The sequence below is a fragment of the Apis cerana genome, linkage group LG10 (genome assembly GCF_029169275.1).
Source record: "Apis cerana isolate GH-2021 linkage group LG10, AcerK_1.0, whole genome shotgun sequence".
NCBI lineage: Eukaryota > Metazoa > Arthropoda > Insecta > Hymenoptera > Apidae > Apis > Apis cerana.
Window position 1 is genome coordinate 11,987,445 of NC_083861.1, and position 24,279 is coordinate 12,011,723.

The 24,279-nt window shown below is 23.6% G+C and overlaps 4 protein-coding genes across 7 annotated transcripts; 2 read left to right on the forward strand and 2 right to left on the reverse strand.

Moving 5' to 3' along the window:
- Positions 1-220: 220 nt before the first annotated feature.
- On the forward strand, positions 221-7,806 carry LOC108002238 (jouberin). 2 transcript variants are annotated; one of them, XM_062080652.1, is made up of 7 exons: positions 221-2,995; positions 3,089-3,237; positions 3,629-3,976; positions 4,244-4,399; positions 4,481-4,567; positions 4,664-4,929; positions 5,553-7,806. In XM_062080652.1, exons 1-7 carry the CDS (start codon positions 1,210-1,212, stop codon positions 6,811-6,813), a joined length of 4,053 nt encoding a protein of 1,350 aa, XP_061936636.1. In that variant the 5' UTR covers positions 221-1,209; the 3' UTR covers positions 6,814-7,806. The 2 variants fall into 2 exon arrangements, with proteins under 2 accessions (XP_061936636.1, XP_016919289.2); XM_017063800.3 differs by having other exon boundaries at positions 4,481-4,929.
- A 626-nt stretch (positions 7,807-8,432) lies between these two features.
- Positions 8,433-12,305, forward strand: LOC108002239 (protein disulfide-isomerase TMX3). 3 transcript variants are annotated; one of them, XR_009831487.1, is made up of 11 exons: positions 8,433-8,705; positions 9,321-9,378; positions 9,481-9,520; positions 9,716-9,879; positions 9,956-10,139; positions 10,213-10,357; positions 10,499-10,739; positions 10,817-11,009; positions 11,131-11,323; positions 11,408-11,525; positions 11,608-12,305. XR_009831487.1 is itself a non-coding variant. In XM_062080656.1 (10 exons), the coding sequence occupies exons 1-10, from the start codon at positions 8,663-8,665 to the stop codon at positions 11,440-11,442; spliced, it is 1,296 nt and encodes a 431-aa protein (XP_061936640.1). In that variant the 5' UTR covers positions 8,433-8,662; the 3' UTR covers positions 11,443-11,651. The 3 variants fall into 3 exon arrangements, 2 of the variants coding, with proteins under 2 accessions (XP_061936640.1, XP_061936641.1); XM_062080656.1 differs by having other exon boundaries at positions 11,408-11,651; XM_062080657.1 differs by having other exon boundaries at positions 9,330-9,378; positions 11,408-11,651.
- A 208-nt stretch (positions 12,306-12,513) lies between these two features.
- Positions 12,514-15,075, reverse strand: LOC108002214 (programmed cell death protein 5). The gene is made up of 4 exons (XM_017063750.3): positions 13,367-15,075; positions 13,017-13,125; positions 12,783-12,946; positions 12,514-12,717 (listed from the first exon to the last, which is right to left on the reverse strand). Exons 1-4 carry the CDS (start codon positions 13,430-13,432, stop codon positions 12,673-12,675), a joined length of 384 nt encoding a protein of 127 aa, XP_016919239.1. The 5' UTR covers positions 13,433-15,075; the 3' UTR covers positions 12,514-12,672.
- Positions 15,076-15,218: 143 nt separating this feature from the next.
- Positions 15,219-22,822, reverse strand: LOC108002251 (uncharacterized). Its single transcript, XM_017063822.3, has 7 exons — positions 22,300-22,822; positions 18,171-18,459; positions 17,817-18,010; positions 17,209-17,594; positions 16,868-17,142; positions 15,988-16,589; positions 15,219-15,733 (listed from the first exon to the last, which is right to left on the reverse strand). Exons 1-7 carry the CDS (start codon positions 22,332-22,334, stop codon positions 15,286-15,288), a joined length of 2,229 nt encoding a protein of 742 aa, XP_016919311.2. The 5' UTR covers positions 22,335-22,822; the 3' UTR covers positions 15,219-15,285.
- Positions 22,823-24,279: the final 1,457 nt, after the last annotated feature.

Consider the following 24,279-nt stretch of genomic DNA (forward strand, 5'->3'; position numbering starts at 1 on the left):
GAAAAATTGTACAATAAATATCTATATAAAAAAATATTTATTCTTTTTTTCTTCTCTTTGTATTTTTTTTTATTTGCGTATGTATGTATACATAATAATAAAGAACAGGTATAATATAATATATCAGTCAAAAACATAACAACACTAATTGAAATTTCCGATAAATTCTAATTATCGGATGAGAATTAGCAAGAGTAACTGTTATTTTATATATCTACATATATTTGTGTAGTTGTATATACATATTTGAATAAATAAAAGTTTATACTTTATATATATATATATAAATATTATAATATAGTGAAAAAATTTGATTGCAGTTGAATACAAGTGTAATTTTTAAAAAATATAAAAAATACGAAAATATTTGAAAAAAAATAATAGAATTATATGAAAATTATTTCTCATATGTTAAAAAATTACTGTACAAATATTTTTATGTATTTTATTTGAAAAAATAAGTAAATTACTATCAATTTATATATTAATCAAAAAGTTGTTAAGATTTAAATGAAAAATGCACATAACCTCTGAGAAATAATAAGAGGAATAAAATAAAATACTCAATTTTTATACAAAAAATAATAAAAAAAACTATATAGATTTAATTTATATTGCAAAATTTATTTTATTTATTTATTATTTACTTATTTATAATTTTATATTTTTATATGATATAACAATTTTTTATAATTACGTTTATTATAAAAAATATATAAACTATATAGAAATATAAACTAAATTATTTTGAAGTTTTTATTGAACAATTTTTTTTTATTAATAAAAGAATATATGTGTGTATGTATGTGTTTATGTATATATGTATGTCTGGTTGTGTTTATATTTTATTTTAAAAAAAATAATTATATATATAGAAAAGTAAAAAATATTTATTTAGAATATATTATAACAATTCTAGAAATCAAAAATATAATAAGGAAATATTAAATATATCTATAGTTAAAAAATTTTTTATAATTCAATTCAAAAATAAAAAATAATATAAGATTATAAACTATATTAACGAAAAAAAATTAAAATAAAGTGAATCTAAAGTGATTATTATAATAAATATTTATTTTCTACTAATAATAATTACTAACAATATTAGAGAATATATAAATATACATAATATAGAAGTTTTTATCAATATTCATTATAAAAAAATTAAAATTAAATTAAATAAATTAAAATTATTTATTATTTAATATGGAAACTATGAATTTATCAGAATTTTCATCAAAATCAATGGATGTCATCGTTGATATTCATCAAGAATATGAAGAAGACAAATTTTTTAGTGATAATGATGATCAAAATAAAACGGTAGATAAAAATATTTCAAATCGATTTCTACAGGAATGTGAAAATACATCTTCGAATATAAATACTATTCGTGATAAAAAAGTTAAAAGATCTAAAATCAATTCAACTGCACATCAAAATCTTTTAAAATATAATAATGATATAAAAATTATAGAATCGATAGATCTGATTGAAGAATTTGAAAAATCACAGATTAAGAAAAAAAATGAAAAAAAAATTCGTACAATAAAAGATAATAAATCGAATAAGAAAAATAGAAATCGATCGTTTATAGAGGAAAAGCATGATAGAAAACAATGGGATATATCAAAAAATGAAATAGTAGAAATGAAGAAACCAACGAGGAAACGATGGTCAAAAGATACCACTGTGATTCAATTACCGGAACCAAGGAGTATTTCTTGGACAAATACATCTCCAGACAATACATCTTCGTCTGTTCAACATTCAAAACAATCATTGTCAATGGCATGTTTTTCAAATCAATCATTGCCAGCGATACATTCTTCAAAACAAGCATTGACAACAAATTCATTTTTAAAACAGGAATTATTATTTGGTTTTGATAATGTAGCTTTTGATTCGGAAAATGAAGAAATTCTTAAAATTGAAACCGATCACAATCATGATAACACGAAAATCGAAATGAAATTTGATGGCCGAAGTTCTCAAGATTTGAGCAAGGAAAACAAAAGTTTGAGAGAAACGACAATCATGATCGAAAATTTAAATGAGACTATAAATTTAAATGGTCGAAATTATGAAAATCAAAGAAAAAAAACAGTATTAGATATTGAACATACTGAAAAATCTAATTATGATATGTCTTTGAAAGATAGAATGAATCATAAATCAAAATATAAAAAAAATTTTTCCACAGATAAGAATGGGAAAAATATTTCTGATAATTCCAATACATCGCAAAGCTTGGAAGATATTACTGTGCAATCGGATTCCTCCGAAAAAATATTAATAAAGAATAATCAAAAATATAATCGAAAACATTCGATTAAAAATGATCAAAAGCATTCTAAAGAAAATTTAATATCTGTCGATGAACATGATTATCTAAATAGGAATTATTTAAAACATTCTAGTCAACAATCGTTTACTTCTGAGGATGATGATTTGGATGAGAATCGTTCGAGAAAAATTTATAATGAAGCTAAATTAAAAAGATCAAATATGAAGAAAAAAAAAACAAATTATACGGAACAATGTCAAATGCAACAAAAGCGAAAAATACATCAAAAAAATATTTCTACTTCATCTATGCATACACCTGTTAATGTCAAAGAAAATTTAAAAAAAAAAGAAAAAAAAGAAGAGAAAAATATAAAATATATTTCTGTAACAATTCATAGAACGGATATGTTAGAGATTGATTATATGACGAAACATCCTATGGTAAAAGTTCATATAATAAAAGGAGAGAGTGGGAAATATTTAAAAAATAAATATGGTACAAGTACATATTTGCAACCTATAATAACGGGAAAATTCGATTTCAAAGAAAATAAATCCATAATACCAATATGGGAGGAAGAACTTATTTTCGAACATAATTTTGAAGAGCTTCTGAAAACCGATAATGAATATGTTGTAATTCTTTTCGAAATTATAGATCTTTTAAGTTTTGCCGAAGCCAGTTTCAATTATGATAAATTTGGCAAGTTTTATTATACCTAATATCATTAGTTCAAAATAATTAGTTTTAATCATTTTAATCATTTTAATCATTTGATTTTATTTTTATTAATAGGTCATGAAAGTTGTTGGTATAAAATAGCATGGGCTTTTTTAAAACCTATAGGATACAATAATATGTTACATATTGATAAAAAGATCAGATTACAATTGTATAAGCCTCAAAAAAATTTTCAAAAATTTGAAAGATTTCATACATGTGAAGTAAGTTACGTTTTTAGAAATATTGTAAAAATTTATTTTTATTCTTTTAAGCGTTATTATATTTATTTTAAATTCTATATTTAGTTTTAATTTTGGATAATCACAACTGATAATTTTTTTATAATAGATCAATCTAATGATTATGATCATTAATATACAAAAGAAAATTTTAAAATTATAGAAAAATTTAAGTATCTTGGTTATATATATATTTTTTTTCTTCGATTTATTTTTTTAAATAATTATTTCCAATTAAATTCCAAATTAAATTATATATTGTACTATGTATATTTCCAATAAGAATTTTTTATCAAATTTTATTCTCAAATTTTACTCAGAATTTTTAAATTTTTAAAATTTTATAAAATTGAAATTTATTGAAATTTTTTAGGTATACACATGGTGGAAATCAAATATTCGAGAAAAATATCCTAGTAGCTTATTTGTTACTATAAAGTCCATTGATCCACCTAAATTAGAACCTGTTTTATATCAACAATTATCATTGAATTATTTATCTAATACATGTAATGAATCACAAAAAAATCATACTTCAGACAATATAAATTTACCAAAATGGACTAGATTAACTGCACAATCTTGCAAAGTACCAAATGATATTTTCTTCGAAACAGACATCAGCGAAAACGGATGTTTTTATGTTGCTTTTAGCAACAATGGCAAATATTTGGCTTGTAGCTTTGTTGAGGACCAAGATTATCCTATTGTCATTTATAAGGTAAATTATATAGAAATTTTTTGCTTTTGTCAATATATAGGATTAAATTTTAATTTGTGATTATTAAATTAAATTTTATATTATATTAAATTTTAATTAAATTATATCATAAAATATATATAATTCAGATTTTATACTCCTTATGATTTTAAATTATCTTTCATATATTAAAAATAAATTAAAAAGATTATAAATATTTAAATACTTCTCTATTATTATATTTTTCTGTTAAATATTGATATTAATAAATATTAAAATTTTTTTTAGGTTGAAGCAAAGAAAATACACGTACGCTTTTTAGGACACAAAATTTTTGTTTATTCTCTTCATTGGTCTAACAATGATAATTATTTACTTTCTGTTTCGTCAGATCAAACTGCTCGCATTTGGGATGTGCAGAATCAAATTATACAACACATAGAAGTATATAATATAATTTGTTTCCATATATATTTACATTATACATATTATTATGATATTAATCGAGATGAAATTGCATGATAGATGATGCCTCATCCTTCGTATGTATATTGTGGTAAATTCGAGTCTGAAAATACCTCGATAGTAGCAACTGGATGTTATGATCGAATAGTACGCATTTGGATACAAGATAAGAAATTGAAAAATCATGATCTTAATCAGGAATTGGAAGGTCACGAGGGTTTTGTAAATTCAATGTATTTTCAGAAAAATAGTAACTTATTAACAGCAGACAGTGTTGGAATAATAATATTATGGGCGTTAAAAAAAAATCGAAAAGTATCATTTAAAAAGGAATGGCATATATCACGAAAAATAAAAGTCAGAGAAATCGACGGTATAATAATTAATACGATTATTTTACATCCTTTGGAATCTAGACTTCTTGTTCATTCGAGAAACAATGGATTAAAAATGTTAGATCTCGCAACTGGTGTAATATTGCAAAAATATAATGAATTGAATAATCAAAGGTATTCTTTATATTATTCTTTATAATTAAATATTCTTTATATTATTATTTATAATTAATTTAATTTAAATAATTTAATTTAATAATTTCAAATTTTATAAATTATAACTTGATTCTTTATATTTGTTATATATATACATATACATAATGTAATGAACAAGTAATGGCAAGTTACGCGAATTATCATGATAGATTTTTTGAAATTGTTACAAATTATATATATTTTTTTTTTAATAAAATAAAATAAAAAAATAATTATTTTAAATGCAATGAATTTTAAAAGGAAAAATATAAAAAAATTCTTTAACAAAATATTTCAAGTAAATCTTATTAATCTGGATAATAATTATTCGAATAATAAAAAATTAACATATCATTCTATAAGTTTCTCTTATTTATGCGTTGTAATAATTATTTTATTTTTCTATTTTACTTAATTTATACAAAAAAAATTAAAATTGAGATCTATAATAATTTTGAAAGAAATATATTTATAAAACGAAACGTGATTCATTTTATATAAATTTTTATATAAATTATCTAATGTATAATTGGTATTGGTATTGGAATATTATTATTAATTAATCTCTATATATAAGAATTTTTTTTAAATATTTGTTGCAGAATACAATCAACAGCCTGTATTTCTCCATGCGGTAGTTTAATCTTTTGCGGTGATGAAGATTCATCTTTAAATGTGTGGAATTTAGAAACTGGAAATCTTATTGCAAAATATACATTCGATCAATACTATCGAGCAGTAACTTGTGTAGATTATCATCCATACGATCATATGTTAGCTTTTACAATTTTTGGCAGTTCTGCTCCGGTAAAAATTTTAAAATTTAATAAAGATGCCACAGGTGAAAATATAGGATTAAAAATGAGAGAAATTGAAAATATAGTAAACAATAGAAATGTTTCCCTTGAATTTTTAAATACATCTTTAATATCCAAAGAAGATTTACAATCAAATAATAAAGAAATAATTGAAGATAAAGATACTGTAAAAGAAAAGAATTTGTTATCTAATCAGAGTTATGATTCTAATCTTTTTAAATTTCCTGATAATATTCCTTTAGAAAAAAATAAATATAATAATACAAAAATAAAACTCCAACAATTAAATGAAACTGGACAAACAATAAAAAATCGCAGTGCGAATCGTTTGTATAATATTATTAAAAAAATCGATAGCATTTTATCAAATACGTCAAAATCATCAGGTGATATTGAATCTGGAAAAAACTTTGTCCAAGAATTAAATAAGATCAAAGTTTTAACAAGTTTAGATGAAAATATAGAAAAACAGAAAAAAAAATTGAGAAAAAATACATCTATAAGTAGTGAAGATCAATCGAGTTATTTTGAGTCAAGTACAACAAATAGTGACAAACAGAAAGTTATTGAAAGTTACGCTTTACAAAGTAACAAAATAAATGATTGGCATATAAAAAAAAGATTGAAAAATATAAAGGAAATGAAAAATAATGACACATTAAAAAATTATATATCAGAGAGTTTTTCTGATAGTACTACTGATTATTATAAGATGAAAGTATATCATGAAAGTACAAAAGATTTATCACAAGAAAATATTGAATCAGAGCATATTACTGAAATAGAAAAAAATGATGGAAAAATAATTATTTGTGATAAGCGTTTTAAAAATAATGATTCAAATTCTACTGATAATAAAATACATATTGTTGAAAAAAATGATGTAAAAAATTGTGATGAAATTTCGTTAAAAATGTTTGAAAACAAAAATTTAGTTTTAGATGTTACAAATATTGAATCAAATATAGATAATTATGAAAGTGATTGTTCGATACGTAGTAATGCGACTTTTATTATTGAACGTGAAGTTTCTACATCAAAATAAAAAAAAAATATAATCTAAAATCTTTTTAAGAATTTAAAAATAAAAATATAATATTTAAAATCATTATTTAATGTATTTAATATAAAATGCCTTTATATATTATAACTTATTGTATTTAAAACAAATTTGTAATTTAAAAATATTTTATTTCATGTATTTCTAAAGCATGTATTTTAAATTATTATTTATCATATAACACGAAGTTGTTTCGATGATAAATCGTACATCGACAAAAGATGTCTATATATTATCTAAGAGAAATTAATTATTATATTATTTTATATTATAACAGTTAAGAAATAAACGTGCAAGTTATTTTAACTTAAATAAAATTATTTTTATTTTAAATATGGGTTCTTTTTTCGGAAATATAGCTAGAATTTCTGTGAAAATAATTATTCTTCCTTTTTTGTATTTGACATATTTATATGGCGTATATTTAGCGAATTTAATTAATATAGCATTTATAATTTACATATTATTCATATTTAAATTAGTTGGTATACCGATAAGTACTGAAAATGAAGAGTCAGGTGATGAAGAGGTACGAAATTTTTCGTAATTATTAATTAATATTATTTATAATATTATATTATTTATAATATTTTTTTAATATTTATAATAACAAAATATAAATATATATTAAATACTTTGTTAATTTCATAAAAACATGAAAAGTTGATAAAATGTATGATTTTTCTGGATGCATTACATATATATGTACATATATGTAATTAAAAAATGAATCTCGCAAAAAAAGCGAGAAATGGGCAGTATATTGACAAGTTTAGCTACGATTGGCATTAGTCTCATTTTTTATCCTTTCCTATTTCTTTGCTATATATACATTCTTTTTATTATGATTATCTTTAATATCGTACATTCATTCTATATTTTTCTTTTAATGTTACTTAACGGTTTTCCGGATAGCACAATTAGTGATTAAGATTATGTGAGTTTATAATCTACAAATAAAAATATGATTTTCAATTATTTTTCGATTTATATATTTATGCAAAATCTGCATTATTGCTTTACTTTCAGGACTTTGAAGATGCTGAATCTAATATCAATTCTGAAGATACAAACCAATCTCAAAATCTATAAAATATTCACACAAACATTTTCATTTATTTAAAAATAATTATATAAATTTATAATTTCTTCCATTTGGTTAAAATGTAAAATATTTTTCAAGAAATGTATAAATGAAGTATCAATTTTCATAAATTTAATAAATATATTTTTAAATTTCAAAACTATTAATTTTTATTAATATTCAATTTACTAATAATTCTTTTGTAAAAAAATAATTTTTTATATTTATATGTATACATTAATAAATTTCTATAAAATGATTTGAACAACAGTTTTAGAGAATGAAAAAATTTATTACATTATTTTTATTGCATATATAAAATATGTTCTACTTTAAAAAATAATAAAAAATACAATAAAAAAATATTTACAACTATACTTGATTTTACTGAGTGTCATTTTTGTAATTTTAATAATTCGAATGTAAATTATGCGTATACTTCAAACTGCTTTAAATTTGCAATTATTGCATTTAAAATTTGCATTTTGTGCAGTATTTTCTTATATGTATATATTTTCAGATGCATAGTATAAACGTTACTAGTTCAGAAACTGCCGGTATGAAGATTGTATGGCATCAGAGAATAAAAACACAGTAGAAATGTACTGGATTTTATCATATACATTTCAATTTGACAATCAAAAGTGTTAATTATCTTAATTATGTGAAAATAAATTAATTAAATATTATATTTTGGATTTTACTATTTAAAAAAGTAGTCTTTTTCGATAAAAAAATTTTTTTGCTGCAATGGTAATAATAACGAAATTGATGTTTATTGCAGTTATTTACGGTAAATTTATTCATTTTACTTAATGTTGTTTACAAAATATAACATGTTAGATTAGATTTTAGATTAGATTTATAAATTAATATTAAATGAATTTCATAACCCTCAAATATTGTCGATCGATTGATATTTTAGAATTAGATTTGATTATTAGCATTTAAATCTTTAATTTAATTTTAGTAATTAAAATTATTATAAGTTATTAGGACAAATAATTTGTCTAATTCAATATTTTTAAAATAATTTTTTTTTCAACAAATAATTTCATAATTTCAATAATTCAATCAAAAAATTTACATATATTATATGTGATTAGATTTAAATTTTAATGTGCATATTATATATAATTATATATTTTTTTTTCTTAAATATTTATTTAAAAATTATGGTTTTAAAAATTATATTTAAAATTAATATATATAAAAATTAATTTATATATAATGTTTTTTAAAATAAATTTTTAAATTAAAAATTTTTTAATATTTTAATTAATCGTCTTTAAATTAATTGTCTATTTAAATTAATTATCTTTAAATACATTAATTATATTATTATTATTATTATTATTAAATTAATAAATTGTTATTATATATGTATTATTATTAAAACATAATTTAGTTTTTTCAGGTATTTTTACTTCTGTAATAGCATCACGTGTACTTGAATTAAGTGATAGGTATGTAATGATTAATATTTATTTTATATTATATTTATATTAATAATACATATTAATATTTTTTATATTTATATAATTTTTTATATTAAATTTTTTTTATAGATTTTTGGACATTCATAAAGATGGACAATGGCTTGTAATGGTATAAAATATTTTATATCTATATGATTCTCTTATTATATTATATTATTATATTATTATTATTCTCTATTATATTATTCAAATAAAGTGCTATTACATGATACTATTATTTTAATCTTATATAACAAGAAAATTATCTTGTATGTTTTTTTGTATAATTATAATATATATTATAAAAATTCTTTTTCTTCTATAGATGTATGCACCATGGTGTGCACATTGCAAAAGATTAGAACCAATTTGGGCTCACGTAGCACAATATTTACATGCAACATCAATACGAGTTGGACGAGTTGATTGTACTAGATTTACGAATGTTGCTCATGCTTTTAAAGTTAAAGGATTTCCAACTATTATATTGTAAGAAAAAAGATTATATTTTTTTATAATATAAAATTATACATAAAATAATATTTTTTTTATATTTTATATATAGTTTAAAAGGTGAGCAAGAATTTATATATAATGGGGATAGAACACGAGATGAAATAGTAAAATTTGCATTAAGAGTAAGTGGTCCACCAGTTCAGGGAATAACAAAAACTCAAAGTTTTGACACTATTAAAAAAGAACATGATATATACTTTTTATATGTTGGAGAACGATCTGGTCCATTATGGGTAAGATAAATTTTATTCATAATATAATAAAAATATTGTTAATAAAGATGTTAATTTAAATAAATATATTTAGGAATTTTATCATAAGACTGCAAATGTGTTCCAACCACATGCATTTTTCTATCAATCTCATCCAAATATTGTTAGTAAACATGCTCCTGTAGAAAATATTCCAGCATTATTTGTTTATAAGGAAAATATACATTACAACTTTAGTGGTAAGTATCTGTGATATATTAATATTATGTATAGAAATATTTTTAGCTACTTTATTTTTTTTTATTAATTATATATTATCGATAATAATATTAATAATTATTACATAATATGTTTTTAATAATAATTATTTTACAATACAGATCATAATATAAATGATATAGAAAAATTAAATGAGACAATGTATAAATGGATAAATGCAGAACGTTTTCCTACATTCCCAAAAGTAACAAGAGGAAACATAAATCAACTTTTTTTGACAAATAAAAATTTGGTTTTGGCAGTAGTAGAAGAAAATCAATTAGAAAAAATACCATTACACATGGCACGGTTTAAAGACATGGTAGAATCTATCATTAAAAACAAACGAGAAAAATATCATGAGTAAGTATTATATTATAGCAATTTGCATATTATTATTTTAAATAAAATTGATTGTAATTATTTTTTTTTATATTTAGTTATTTTCAGTTTGGTTGGATAGCTAGTCCAGATCTAGTCAATAGTATAGCAATGATGATTTTACCATTACCAAGTTTAATTGTTATTAATACTACAACAAACCATCATCACATTCCGGAGGATGAAACTGAAAAATTAACTCCTCATGTGATAGAATTGTTCCTAGAGCAAATTCGAAATGAAAGTGCTCCGGTATTAAAAAATTAATTTTTTTTTAAATAAATTTATATGTATATATATAATTAAAAAATTTATATAATTTATATGTATTTATATAATTAAAAAAGATTAATATTATGGAATATATTTTCAGCGATATGGTGGAAATAGTTGGTTGATACGTATATATAGATCATGGTTTGAATTAAAAACAACTCTTTCTGCAATGTGGATGGGTAATCCCATTCTAACAATGGTCTTATTTGGTTTACCAGCAGGATTCTTATCATTAATATGTTATGGTATTTGTTGTCCAGATATTTTAGATGCAGATGATGACGAAGAAGGTATAAATTTATTTTTATAATGTTTATATAAATAATATAGATATATATATATATTTTATCTTTTAATATTAAATGATTTTTCAGACCATCCAGGAGCAAATCATATGAAGAAAGATTAGAATAATTGGATTAACATATTGTTTATATTAAACAATTGTATAAAATTGTAAATTTTTAACCTGTAAATTTCAATTTCATTTAGGTAATATTTATTAATTTTATATTAAAAAGTTTACATAATTGATATGATTGTATCATAATTGACATTTTATTTATTATTACAGTAATTTAATATATTAATTTAATTAAATTACATGAATTATGAAAATGATAATTTTTTGTAATTAGTAAAATGAAACAAATTTTATGAATATATACAAGATAGTCCATAATACAAATAGATCAGGAGATTTTACGAATTACGCATTATCCTGTATATACAGATATACACAGAATATATTTATAACATAGTTTTGGAAGATTAATTTTAGAAGATCAAAACAAAAATTAAAATGTAAAAATATTAGTTGAGAATTATTTATTAATTTATAAGCAATTTAAGTTCTCATTGAAGCAAAAAGAGAAATGGTGATGTAAAAGTTATAAAGTGTTTGCGTTTAACGCAAATTTCATTTTCTTACAAGTTAATAAATAAATATCAACCAATATTTTTCAATAGTAACTTACATATTTGTTTTGGCTTCTAGAATCGATTTTCTAAAAATGTTCCACTAATATATTAATATTGTGTACTCGTATATATAGTATAATGTAAAAATAAATATCTTAACTAAATGGAACTTTCATAAGACAATACAAATCATATGTAGACATAAATAAGCTTTTTTAAACCTCGTAGAAAAATTTATTCTATATTACAAAAAAAATATAAAAATATATTAAAGTTTTAAGAAAAAAATGTAAGTGGTAAATAATGTTCTGTATACTTTGAAATTAAATATATATATGTTTGTTTATGTAATTATAATGAAAAGTATTTCATACCACATAAATGTTGAAAAGTTTGAATATTTGATGATAATATAATTGTTTCAAAAATAAAAAATTATACATTTTGTATATATATTTTTATCTATATTTAATAAAAAGAGATAACACTTCAAATTTATAGCATTAAGAATATTAAAAAAATGTTAAATTTGAAAACATGAGTTGGATTAAAATAAGTATTAATATTAGATTTTAATTTTTATTTCAATATATCATAAAAAATAAAAATGTATGACTAATTAAGCGTACAATAGTATTATAATCTTAACTTTTGTTCAAAAATTAGACAAAGAATATTATGTCGTCTTTAACAAACCACATATAATTGTATATAGGTGCTATAAATCATCATCCGAATCCAATGCTGCTCTTCGTCTGTCAAACTAAAATTAATAATTAATGAATTCATTTCTTTTTTTAAACATATTCATAATGTATTATAACTAACCTTCACAACAGTTTTTCTTTGTGTTTGTTGATTTACACTTTCAAGTAAACTGATAAGTTCTTTTTCCCCTAATTTACCAGGTAATTGACCTCGTTGAGCCATACTTAATATCATATCTTCTACCATCTTTCCTTTTTCAGGTTTACCAAGACATAATGTATTTACTAAAAAAATAATATATATTATAAAATTATATACATAATGTAAAATATATGTAAAATATAATATTCTCACATCTTGCTCTAGCTGATTGATCTAATACTTGAGTAAGAATAGAATTTCTCATATCTTCCATTTGTTGTATTTTTTCTTCCATTGCTTGTTTATTTTCTGCATTATTATTCTAAACATTTAAAAATTATAATTATAATGAATATTATAATAACTACTTATTGAAATAATATTTATGTATTACAGTTATAAACAGCTTAATATGGTTCAATATTTAAAATCAATGAATTAAATGTACTATATCATAAAATTAAAAATATTTTAATTATTAATTAATTTAATTTGATTTTTATTTATATTTTTGTTGAATAATTTATGGTTACACTTGTCAAAAATAATATAATATAATTTACCTTATATTGGGATTGCAATTGAGCTAAACGTTGTTGTCGTATTGCTTCAAGTTCTGGGTCTGACATGTTTTATAGTATTAATTCTTTATTATTTGATATTTAACAAATTTTATTTAAACTCAATATATTTTTTAATATATGTTACTTCTAAGAAACGCAACTTCCGTTAAAATATAGCAATGAGAAACATGAAGGTTGTCGAATATATACACGTCGAATAGATCTACATAGGTACGCATGTTCAGTAAAGATTTGGATTTTTAATAAAATAATTCAAAGTGATTTCATTTATACATATAATAGTAAATATTTTTCAAATAGATTATATAAATTATTATTATGTAACATTTAGATATATACTTATATATAAAAATAAGTTTTAAGGAATAAGTGTTGGCCAATATATAAATATATAGGTTATTCTCATCGATTCGCATTTATAATCTTATATTAATTAAATTTTTAATTAAAATTGATTTTTAAAAAGATAGAATATATCTTAAGAAAAGATATAAAAAAAATTGTAAAAAATTCATAATTAATAAAAATTGTATAAGAAAATGAATTTTAAGTAAAATATAATTTTAAAAAAATTATAATTTCTTTTATAATTTAATAATTTAAGATTATTTTTTTAACAATATCATAAAAATAGTGAAATTTGCTTTTAAAATTATAGAAAAATTGTACATTTTTATACATATATTGCATATATATGTATATATATTTAATATTGTATTTTTATGTGTACAATTATTATATTTTATATACTTTTTAATCTTTTTTTTTTCTTACATTTTCAAACATTTTATATTTACATTTACAAGTTTATTTTTACAAGTTTTTCGCTTCGGATATAGTTTTCTTTACAAAATTTATTAAATAAATACTTTCAGAATAAATAAATAATAATAAAAAAAAATAATACAAAATTGCTACAAAAAACTTGTTTGAAATTTTAACTTTAAGATGCAAATCTAAATTATAGATTTGTATAAATTTTTAACAAAAAATTAATAATTAATTAATTTTCAATATAATATTATTGAGGTAATGATATTACATGAAATTACATGACCAAAAATAGTGATACTCTGTTCTTTTCGTACAATATCCTTTTTTTTTCTGTGTCATATACCTTCTTGCATATTTTACTATGCTAGTAACAAGTTAGAGAGCTTCCACAATCCAAAATGAGATGACGCTGATTTTTGATCGTTGTCTTACTTATCGGCAAAATATATTTTGTATTTTTAATATCATTTATCATTCTTTTTAATATATATTTTTAAATTTTTATATGTTAAATTAAAAATTTTTAAATATTATATGTATTTTTTATAAAAAAATGTACAAATTTTTATCCTATATTCTTTTTTGTTATTTTATATATATTTTTATTTTTATAAATTGTACATATCGTATTTTACATATATATAATTTTTTTACATATGATACTTTGTATACGAATCAAAATTTTTATATATGAAAAAAAATTTCATGTGTCATTTCTTTTTCGATTATATTCTCTAAAAATTTTATCTTTTTATATTAGAAAAATATATCAAGAAGACATGATACATAAAATTTTTTTGTTATTTGTGGAAAAAAATTGTTTTTATAAGAAATAATGTATTTCTAATTTATATACATTAAAAAATGGATTTTACTAATACATATTTAAAACTATATAATACACATGCATGTATTATTTTTTTATTAATCGATATTAGAAGATATTATAAATTTAAATTATATAATACATACGTATGTATCTATGTTATGTTAATTTTATATAATATATCTAAATGTGTTATTTTGGAAGAATTAAATATTGATAAATGTCATACAATTTATATTTATACAGAAACTTTATTATTTTTAAATCAATATTAAAAAGTACAAAACTCTTTTTTTATTTAAATAGAATTTGTACTATCATACCATGGTGGCATCCAATTTGCTAAAGGTTTTGTTTTTTTTTTAGAAATAGACAATATACCATCAATATTATAATTTTGATCTGTTTGTCTTCTGCGTATTTCATTTTTATTCTTATCAAAAGTTTCATTATCCAAAACAACAAATGATTGACCATTGATGTGTTGTTTTGTATTTTTACCAAAACTAGGAGAGTATGGTCTAATAATGTTAGTTTGAAGTACACAATTCGATGAAGAATCATGTATTCTTCCGGAAGACTGAAATGATGGCGAATGCCTATGTCGGAAACCTCTTGGCTCATCATCGACATTACAAACATGAAGTCGATATGTTGGACTAGTCGATCTATGTTTTATTTTATTATTTTCCATCATATTTGATTGCATTTGTCTTTGGACATGCATTTGTGAAGATTTTGATCCCCTAAATTGTATTATACATATTACAATCAAAATTATAACGAATATTAACATTTCTGTTATAATAATTTCACAAAAAATTCGAATTTATATTTATTTTACTTTAAAATTAAATATTTCAAACCTTATATATCAATATTTTTTTATCATAAAAATCAAAAATTACCTTATAAGCAATAAGTAAAAAATATCTTGTACATTAATACTAATTATTTAAATACAACTTATTACAATCAAGAATTTTTATATAATACAAACCTTTGATTACTTAATGGTGGTTTTCCACAGACATTATCTTCATGAACTCGCGTGTTTAATATTTGAAATGCATCTTGATCTTGAGCAGCATTTGTGAATCCAAATTGTTCTGAATTATTATTTATCCAATAATTTTCTTTTCGCCTAGAAGCGCTTAAACTACGATCTCGTCTACGATGCATTCTCTGATCAGCTTGTAATTGATTTTCACGTTTTACGCAATAAGCAGTTTTATATTCCGGTTCAAAATCAAGATTACCTTCTAGGCGCAAGTTGGCAGGCATTTTTAAACTTTCGATCCTTGGTATGTGACCGTAAGGAATGTATTGAGCTCGTACCTCGCTGGTAATTTCGTGATCGTATCGTTTGGAATCTTGTCTTCCAAAATGTACACCATATTGCGAAGAATTGAATGTTGATCTCGAAGATAATGGTGATTTTCGACAATCTCTTTGATAATCTAAGTATTTCGATTTGTATTCTGGATCTTGATCAATTTTTTTTAAAAATTTTAATGTAGGAGAAGAAAGTATTTTTGATCCATCAGCTCGTCCAATTTCATCTTCTGGCTTTATAATTTTAGGCCTTTCTCTTGGAAAATCCTATAGGTAAAGAAGTGTTCAAATTATATTCTTAATAATATCATGCTATAAAATTGGCAACAAAATTCTTATATACAGCTGATATTTCATTTTTTTTTTTTTGTTATTGAGATATAAATAGACAAAAAAAAGAATACGTCGACCAAGTTAGATTAAAGTTAGAATAAACATTACGTAGCAATTTCGATTCAATATAATGCAAATATAAATTAATTAAAAATAAAAGTAGAACAAAAATCGATGAAACGATAATTTCAGGATTAGAAATTTCAATTTGCCTTATATGCATCTTTATACTCCGGGATTTCAAGTGGTGAAGTCTTCAGATCTTCTAACTTTGAAACCAGCATTTTCATCTCCTCGTCTTTCCTCTGTTTCTCTATTAACTCCTTTCTTTTTTTTTTTTCTTTTTCAGAATCTTTGCTCGATTCATGCATCAATCGTGTCTCCCCGATACTAGAATTAATAAAATTAACAGTATCCTCCAGTGTATTTTCAAAAAATAAATTTCCAGACTTTAGATGAGTTTCAGGTTTTACAGGATGAGGACGTTCTGCAAAATACAAATATCGAAATATTTATCAAATTTAAAAATAACAAATTAAATTTGCATAATTACCCTTATTATCGTGTTTCTTAAACATATCGGTATATTCTGGCACGAAATTAGCCTCGCCATTTAATTTTAAATTGGTATTTTGCCTTAACAATTCCGGTCTTCGCACACCTATAAACGGTACATATTTTTCCTGATTTTCCGTCGTCGTTTCAAATTCACCCTCGAGTTTTAAATGCGTAGGTACACGTATAAGTTCCGGTCGACTAACGTTCAACCATTGGATGAATTTTTCACATTTTTCAGTAGTTGTTTCCAAATCACCTTCCATTTTTAAAGATGTGGATCTACGAGCTAGGTCAGGTTTATGCCGACCTTCGTAAGCCACGTACGATGAATAAGTTTCCGTATCCGTGTATAATTCATTATCACGTTTGGAACTGGTACCCCTGTTACATCGTAGAGATATTAATTGAACGATCAAAACAAATAGATCGATTAATTCCTGTACGAAGAACGATCAAATAATTTTATTTTGTTCACTGTTTCTGTTTAATAAATATCCATTATTATTACCATTGTTAGAAAAGAATTTATTATTTTCAAACAAGCTTATGGGTTAATCGAAATATTCTTTAAGAAATTTTATTCGTTATAGATTATATTCATACCTTCTGCTCAAAGAATTTCGTTTAAGAGAATTGGTAAGAGATTCGGTCTCCATCGTATTATTATCGTCATTGATCTCGTTCGTTTTATTTTTAATCGGATTTACTTCCTCTCGTTCCCTTACATCTTTTCGAATTAAAGCTTGCCCACTTTCGCTCGATTCCTTTGTCTCAAGATTTTGAGGCCAGACACATTCCTACGGTAAGGGGTACATCTATGAATCGGAAAATTTAACAACATTACTTGGATCATGAAGGTGTTCAGACTTGAAACGAGAGTAAATGTTGTATGACGTTTAAGAAATGAGAAAAATTGATTCATCTGTTAGAGATGAGCATACAAAGAAGAATACGAACCTCGAGGGATTCTTCGCTTCTCGCGCGAAAAGCTTGGCGATATTCGGACACGAGATCTTCGCTTTCAGCCTCGATGTAAAGTTGAAGATTGTCCTTTGGTTGTCCCTGTACACGCCTTCTTCGATAACGAGCCAACTCGTCCACTGTCAATCCTTCCAGCAAAGGCCATATTTCCTTCGATTTATTCCTCTTTCGGTTTTTCTTTTTACTCTGTGCTAGCTCGGTGTCCGAGGAAGATTTATTGACCTCGTGAGAGGACCATCCAATTTTATTATGGAATGTTCGACGCCTATAATAACGCGTTATAAAAATAATCGTTCAAAAAGCACAGACTGAACGAAAATTAGAAGAAAATTTTGTTTCTCGTTTCTCCTGATTTATTGCCGTCAAAAATATTTTTCCTCGGAGATACTTAAAAGGGAAAGACCATAACGTGGAAACAAGTTGACCATAAAACTAAACAATCGGAGAATAATATATTCGTTGAGGAATGAATTATTTCGTATAAAAATTATTGTAACAGTGATTTTCCTGAATAAATGTTTTTGAAATAGAAAAATAAATTATAGAACAAACAAATTAATGAAAAAAGATGATGAATTGTAAAAATAAAAGTAGCATTTTTTGATTTGAAATAAACGTGATAAAACGTCACGTGTAATTGTTATAAAGTCGCAATGAGACGAAGAAAAGAAAGATGGAGCATCGAACCGGGTGGATGCCCGGAACGGACTGAAATGTTTCAGCGAGTGTATTGAAGCTGCGGGAGGATATAAAGGTGGGCGGAAGTGGAGGTGGTGCAGCCCGAGGAGGGTCGAACGGAGGAACAGGAAGAGGGTGGTACGTGCCTTTACGGAACGAGCCTTCCAGACGCGACGCATCGATCTACGACAACAACGAGAGGGGAGACAGGAAGAGAGGGAGAGAGAAAGAGAGAGAGAGAGGAGTTCGAAAAAGAAATTTCGTTAAAGCCTAATAGTTTACGTGCACGGAAATGTTTAAGCATTATCCAGTTTCGTACCAACGACATTGACGACGTAACAATCCTTATCGGAATTTATATAAATGTTTCGACCTAAAAAGAACCTTTGCTAACTTATGTCGCGATAACAATAGAAATTGATAAAATGGATGATGGAATTGGTAAAAATAGACAATGAAAATTGTGATAGATAGAATATGGGCATGAATTTATTTTTGCAGATGTCAATTCATTGAGTTTTATGTTTAAAGAAGCTATATGCATATTTTTAAAGTTTCATAGATAATATTGAAATCTGAATAGTTGAAATATTTATAATTTAATTAATGAATATAAAAACAATCCTTGTTTTTATTCTTCAATTAAGAAAATTATCAAATCTAGTTGAATCATTTGATTATATTTTTCTATTCATTTATATCATAATTTTATTATTAAGAAATTTCTAAAATCAGATATTAAAAATGTAATGTAAAGAAGAAATTGGCATTAAATTATTGTCATTTTTTGATGAACGATTACAGAAGATAAATGAACTACTCTTTAAAGATTTATAATTCTGATAATGTTATTTTTAAATGCGCAGACAACGATAATTGTGAAAACTTTCGAAATAGAATAGCTGCTTAATTAAAAATAAAAAATAAAATTATCTGTTTAGCAATCAACATGACCTACAAAATAAGGAAGTGAACGTAATTGACCAACATTTCTTCGTGATTGGCACACAATTATATTACCTTTACTGGAAATTGGCCCTGATTTCAAACACTGTGTGCTCTTTATCGATACAGATTTGGAACGTGTACAAATATCTACCCACAAATCTCAAATGAGCTTTTGAACAAACAGATCTTTATCAATTAGACATTTACAAATTCGTTAAAAATGTTACATAAGTTATACAAATAATTACAAGAATTTTAAATAATATAATTCTTAATCAATAATAAACGATTTATAGTTGAATTATATTATTTAAAAGAATTTATTACTTCAGACTAATTTATTTTAACTCGTAGTTTGTGCTTTACGTGATCAATGACTATCATGATCACGCGATAAAAGACCATCAATGTATTTTGGGAAAACAATTGGGGTGTAAAACACGAACAAACTTAATAAATGTTTATAATTTTTCGTTTATTTCTTAATTTCATGTATCTTCATCAGATTGTATTTCATAATCGAGATCAAAGCCGATTCCTCTTTCGCTCGTAAAAGAAACAAGAAGTTAGGTTAGTTGTTGTTAGTAGAATTACCTTCCATGTGCCAAATAATCGTGAGGGTCAACGAAGGAAACGCGACGTCAAAGTTCAACATAACCTGGTGACCTCGATTTTCCATGATTGTAGCCGACCACGAATTTTACATACACCGACAAATAAATGTCCGTGACGTGTTGATGTACGCACACGCAACTCTACCGGTGAATTCGGTCAGTAATTTTACCGGTTCGCACGATTCGATCTACTCGATGCATTTTATATCAACACGCAAGTCTAATTACTTTGAAGAAAAAAAAGTTATGCGCATTTAAAGAACTGATAATTTTTTTATATTAATTTATCAAAGATTGACAAAAATGTTAAAAAAGAATCATATAATTATTATATTATATATATTACTTTGCTAATTGGAGAAATTTTTGCGTTGAGTATATATTGTACATTACGTGAGTATCTATTATAAATATAGAGTCAGGGTTTCAGTACCTTAGTTTATCTTCTATTTATTCCTTCTATTTACGATGAATTCTTAAAGTAAACTTTTTTCTGAATTAACAGATTCGATTTCGATCGATATTGAGGTTATAAAAAATTTTTTCGATCGTTATCATGTCATGTACTTAAGCTTGGAATTGTATATGAAATAATAATTATTGAAATCAATGTTTTAAATCAAAATTTTCGTAGAAAAATCGTGAATAAATCAAATTTATTCGATAACGAGAAATAAGCAATAGACTAATAAAGTTTTTTAACTAATTAATGAAACTGTTTAACATTTATATATTTAGATAAAAACATGACTTAATTATGTAAATTTGTTAATGTTCGATTATAAGTCAAAAGTTAACAACACATTTATTATTGGAAAAATCTTGTAGCAAATCATTTAACATTAATGTAAGTGATGAATAGTCGAAGTACGAAGAATGCTTTTACTCAAGACAGGAAATTAACCTAGATTACAATCTATGGCCAATCATTATCAATTCTCGTTAAAATCTGGCATCTATTGTCCTAAATTTCTTCGAGAAATTAAGATGATAATTTCTTTAAGTAACTCATTTATTAATGTATACGATTTATTAACGTAATATAACGATGAAATGATATTTTAATATAATATTTTAATATTACGATAAATCATCGTATTATGATTACATGATTTATAATATCTGGGTCAATTACATTTTTCAAATTTTAAAAATTTATTTTCCTTTCGTGACAGAAGTTTCGATCTTCGATAAAGGCATCAATCATAAATTTACATTCCAATATAGGGTTGATTATTATGCTACACCAAACTATGGAATAAATTATACAAATTTGGGAAATTGATTAAATTTTATTCGAGAGAAAAAGATTACTTCATAAATAACCAAATTACATCTAATCTTTTCTTAAAAAATTTTTAATTCGTTGGCAGAAATTTTGAATCACCTCCAAAATTTTGAACAAAATCGTTTGTTAGTCAAAGAAACGGAATAATAATTTGATAAAAAACTTATTGTTTGCTCAAATCAAAAATATAATTTTTCGAAAGAAACATCATCCATGTGATCATATTTAATGTTGATTTAGAATCTTTGAAATTGGAGAAAAAACAATCAAAGAGTCTACCAATACTATTAAATTTCATTTCTATAATCACGATAAAGATATTATAAAAAAATTCTATTTTTAAAATATAACAAATTCCTTGTTTTATAAAAAAAGAAATTAAATAATTAAATCTCGTAAAATATTCTGAAAAATTATCGTTAATTTCTCTCAATAAGGAGATTGACTGGAATGACTTTTCAAATAGTTTACGGAACAAATAGCCCCTAATGGTTCGTTAAACTTGGAAAGTTCAATAGCCTGCATCCATTCTCCCACCGATGTGACTTGACATCGGAAATATTTGACTATTAGTTACCTTTTACCAGCACGATCACTTGTGCCCTCGTCCATTGCATTCTCCTATCCCAACTATCAGATTCCGGTCTCTCGAATCTATTACGCTCAAAGTGATTTTGTTCCCGATCGAACAGATTATTGAGAAAGGGCTGTTAACGAAACGAAATCGATAAGATGACTCGACCGCACCAAAGCTTTCCGCTGGCGTGACTGCCTTTTCGGACAAGATGTTAATGAAAAGGTGCCGGTGATACACCTGCGCAGCTGCGACGAAACGTTCACTCGACTCAATCACACGCTAGATGGAATAAAGATCGAACATCGAGCTCGCTTCTAGCCATCCGTTTCGATTTTGTTTTTCGAAGAATTCGATTATACCGGGGTGTGAACGTTAATTGCAGGGATTACCCTGTCGCAATTTTCCGTTCGATTCATCAATTCTTAGAAAATCCAATTTTTACTGAACATTTCGTATTATTTCTTTCGTATGTAATTGGTTGGATATTATTTGTTTCCCAATTTATAAATTGCAAGTTGAATTTTCGTCGCATTTATTTCTATTATAACCTAACGAATATTGAATTGGTCATCATCATATATGTATCACATATTAGATTTTTATGAATAAATTTCATTTAATATTTCACCGATATTTTTATTAGATATTTTGCATGTGCATGCGATTAAATATTTATATTAAATTAAATATATTAATAATATATTAATGACATATTAAAAATATATTAATAATATTAAATATTTAAATTTTTTTCTCTTTGTCGCATACGTAGAATTCTTGATTTTGATGTTTCTTTAGATATCATCGCGATAGTTAAACATGTATGCAATCGTTATTCATAGATATTAATGTTTTTCCGTGTCATACACGCGATATGAACAAACGATGCTACATTCAAAGCCATTGTCAAGTACGTTACATCAAGTTGAATTAATCAATCACACATATATATATATATATATATCGTAAGTTATAATTATTATAAATAATAATGGATTGTGAATGAAATCGGAATGTGTCTTTATAATTTATTTTTTACATATATTGAATATAGATTTTTATTATCAATCATTTCCCTCTCATATATCAAATCTGATATCTCATACATTATAAAATTATATCCAATGATCACTCGCATTAATTGCAATAAATACAAGTTAATTCGTCCAACGATTTGTCATAAATTTTTTTAATCAAGATCTTGATTTTGATACTAATCTTAAAATCTATAAATCAGTCTACTGACAATATCCTTATATCAAAGATTCTCTTATTTAAAGCAAAGAGTGAATCACATTTATTATTGATGCTTTATTGAAAAATTTATTGTTTTCAGAAAAAAAGTAAAAAGTCAGAACAAGAAAGAATAGAAGATGAAAAAGAAAGTAAAAAAATACAAATAAAAAAACACAAAAAAGAAAAATTAAAAAAAAAGCGAAAAAAATCAATTCGAATCATTGTTAATCTCATCTATCAATTTTTATGTATCAGACATACATCAATTGATTTGCACGAACTGTCAAATAGATGATACTTAGATGATAAGATCGAATCGAGACAATAGAAAAACGTATTCAATATGCCAATAATGCAAAAAGGAACATAGAGGTCTTGGAACATCTCGATAGGTAAACAGAGATAGGAAATAAAAAAAAAGAAAAATGAATAGAAAGTAGATAAAAATCCTAGCTTACTGGAATTAGATTAAGAAGACAACGTCCAATATGTAGAATTTAACTCTGATATCAAGATACCAATCGGCAAAAATGCGGATCCTCCCACTCATTACTCAAAGTAGCTTACTCACTCTCGCTATCATGTTACATCACAATTCAACAATAAATTCGAAAATTTGAAGAGAGCAAAAAAATTAACAAATTATAGAATAATTATATAATTAATTTAATTAATATAATTAAATATATAATTATAAAAATAAATATTCAAGAAAAAATTAAATTAAAAAAAAATTTTATTCAA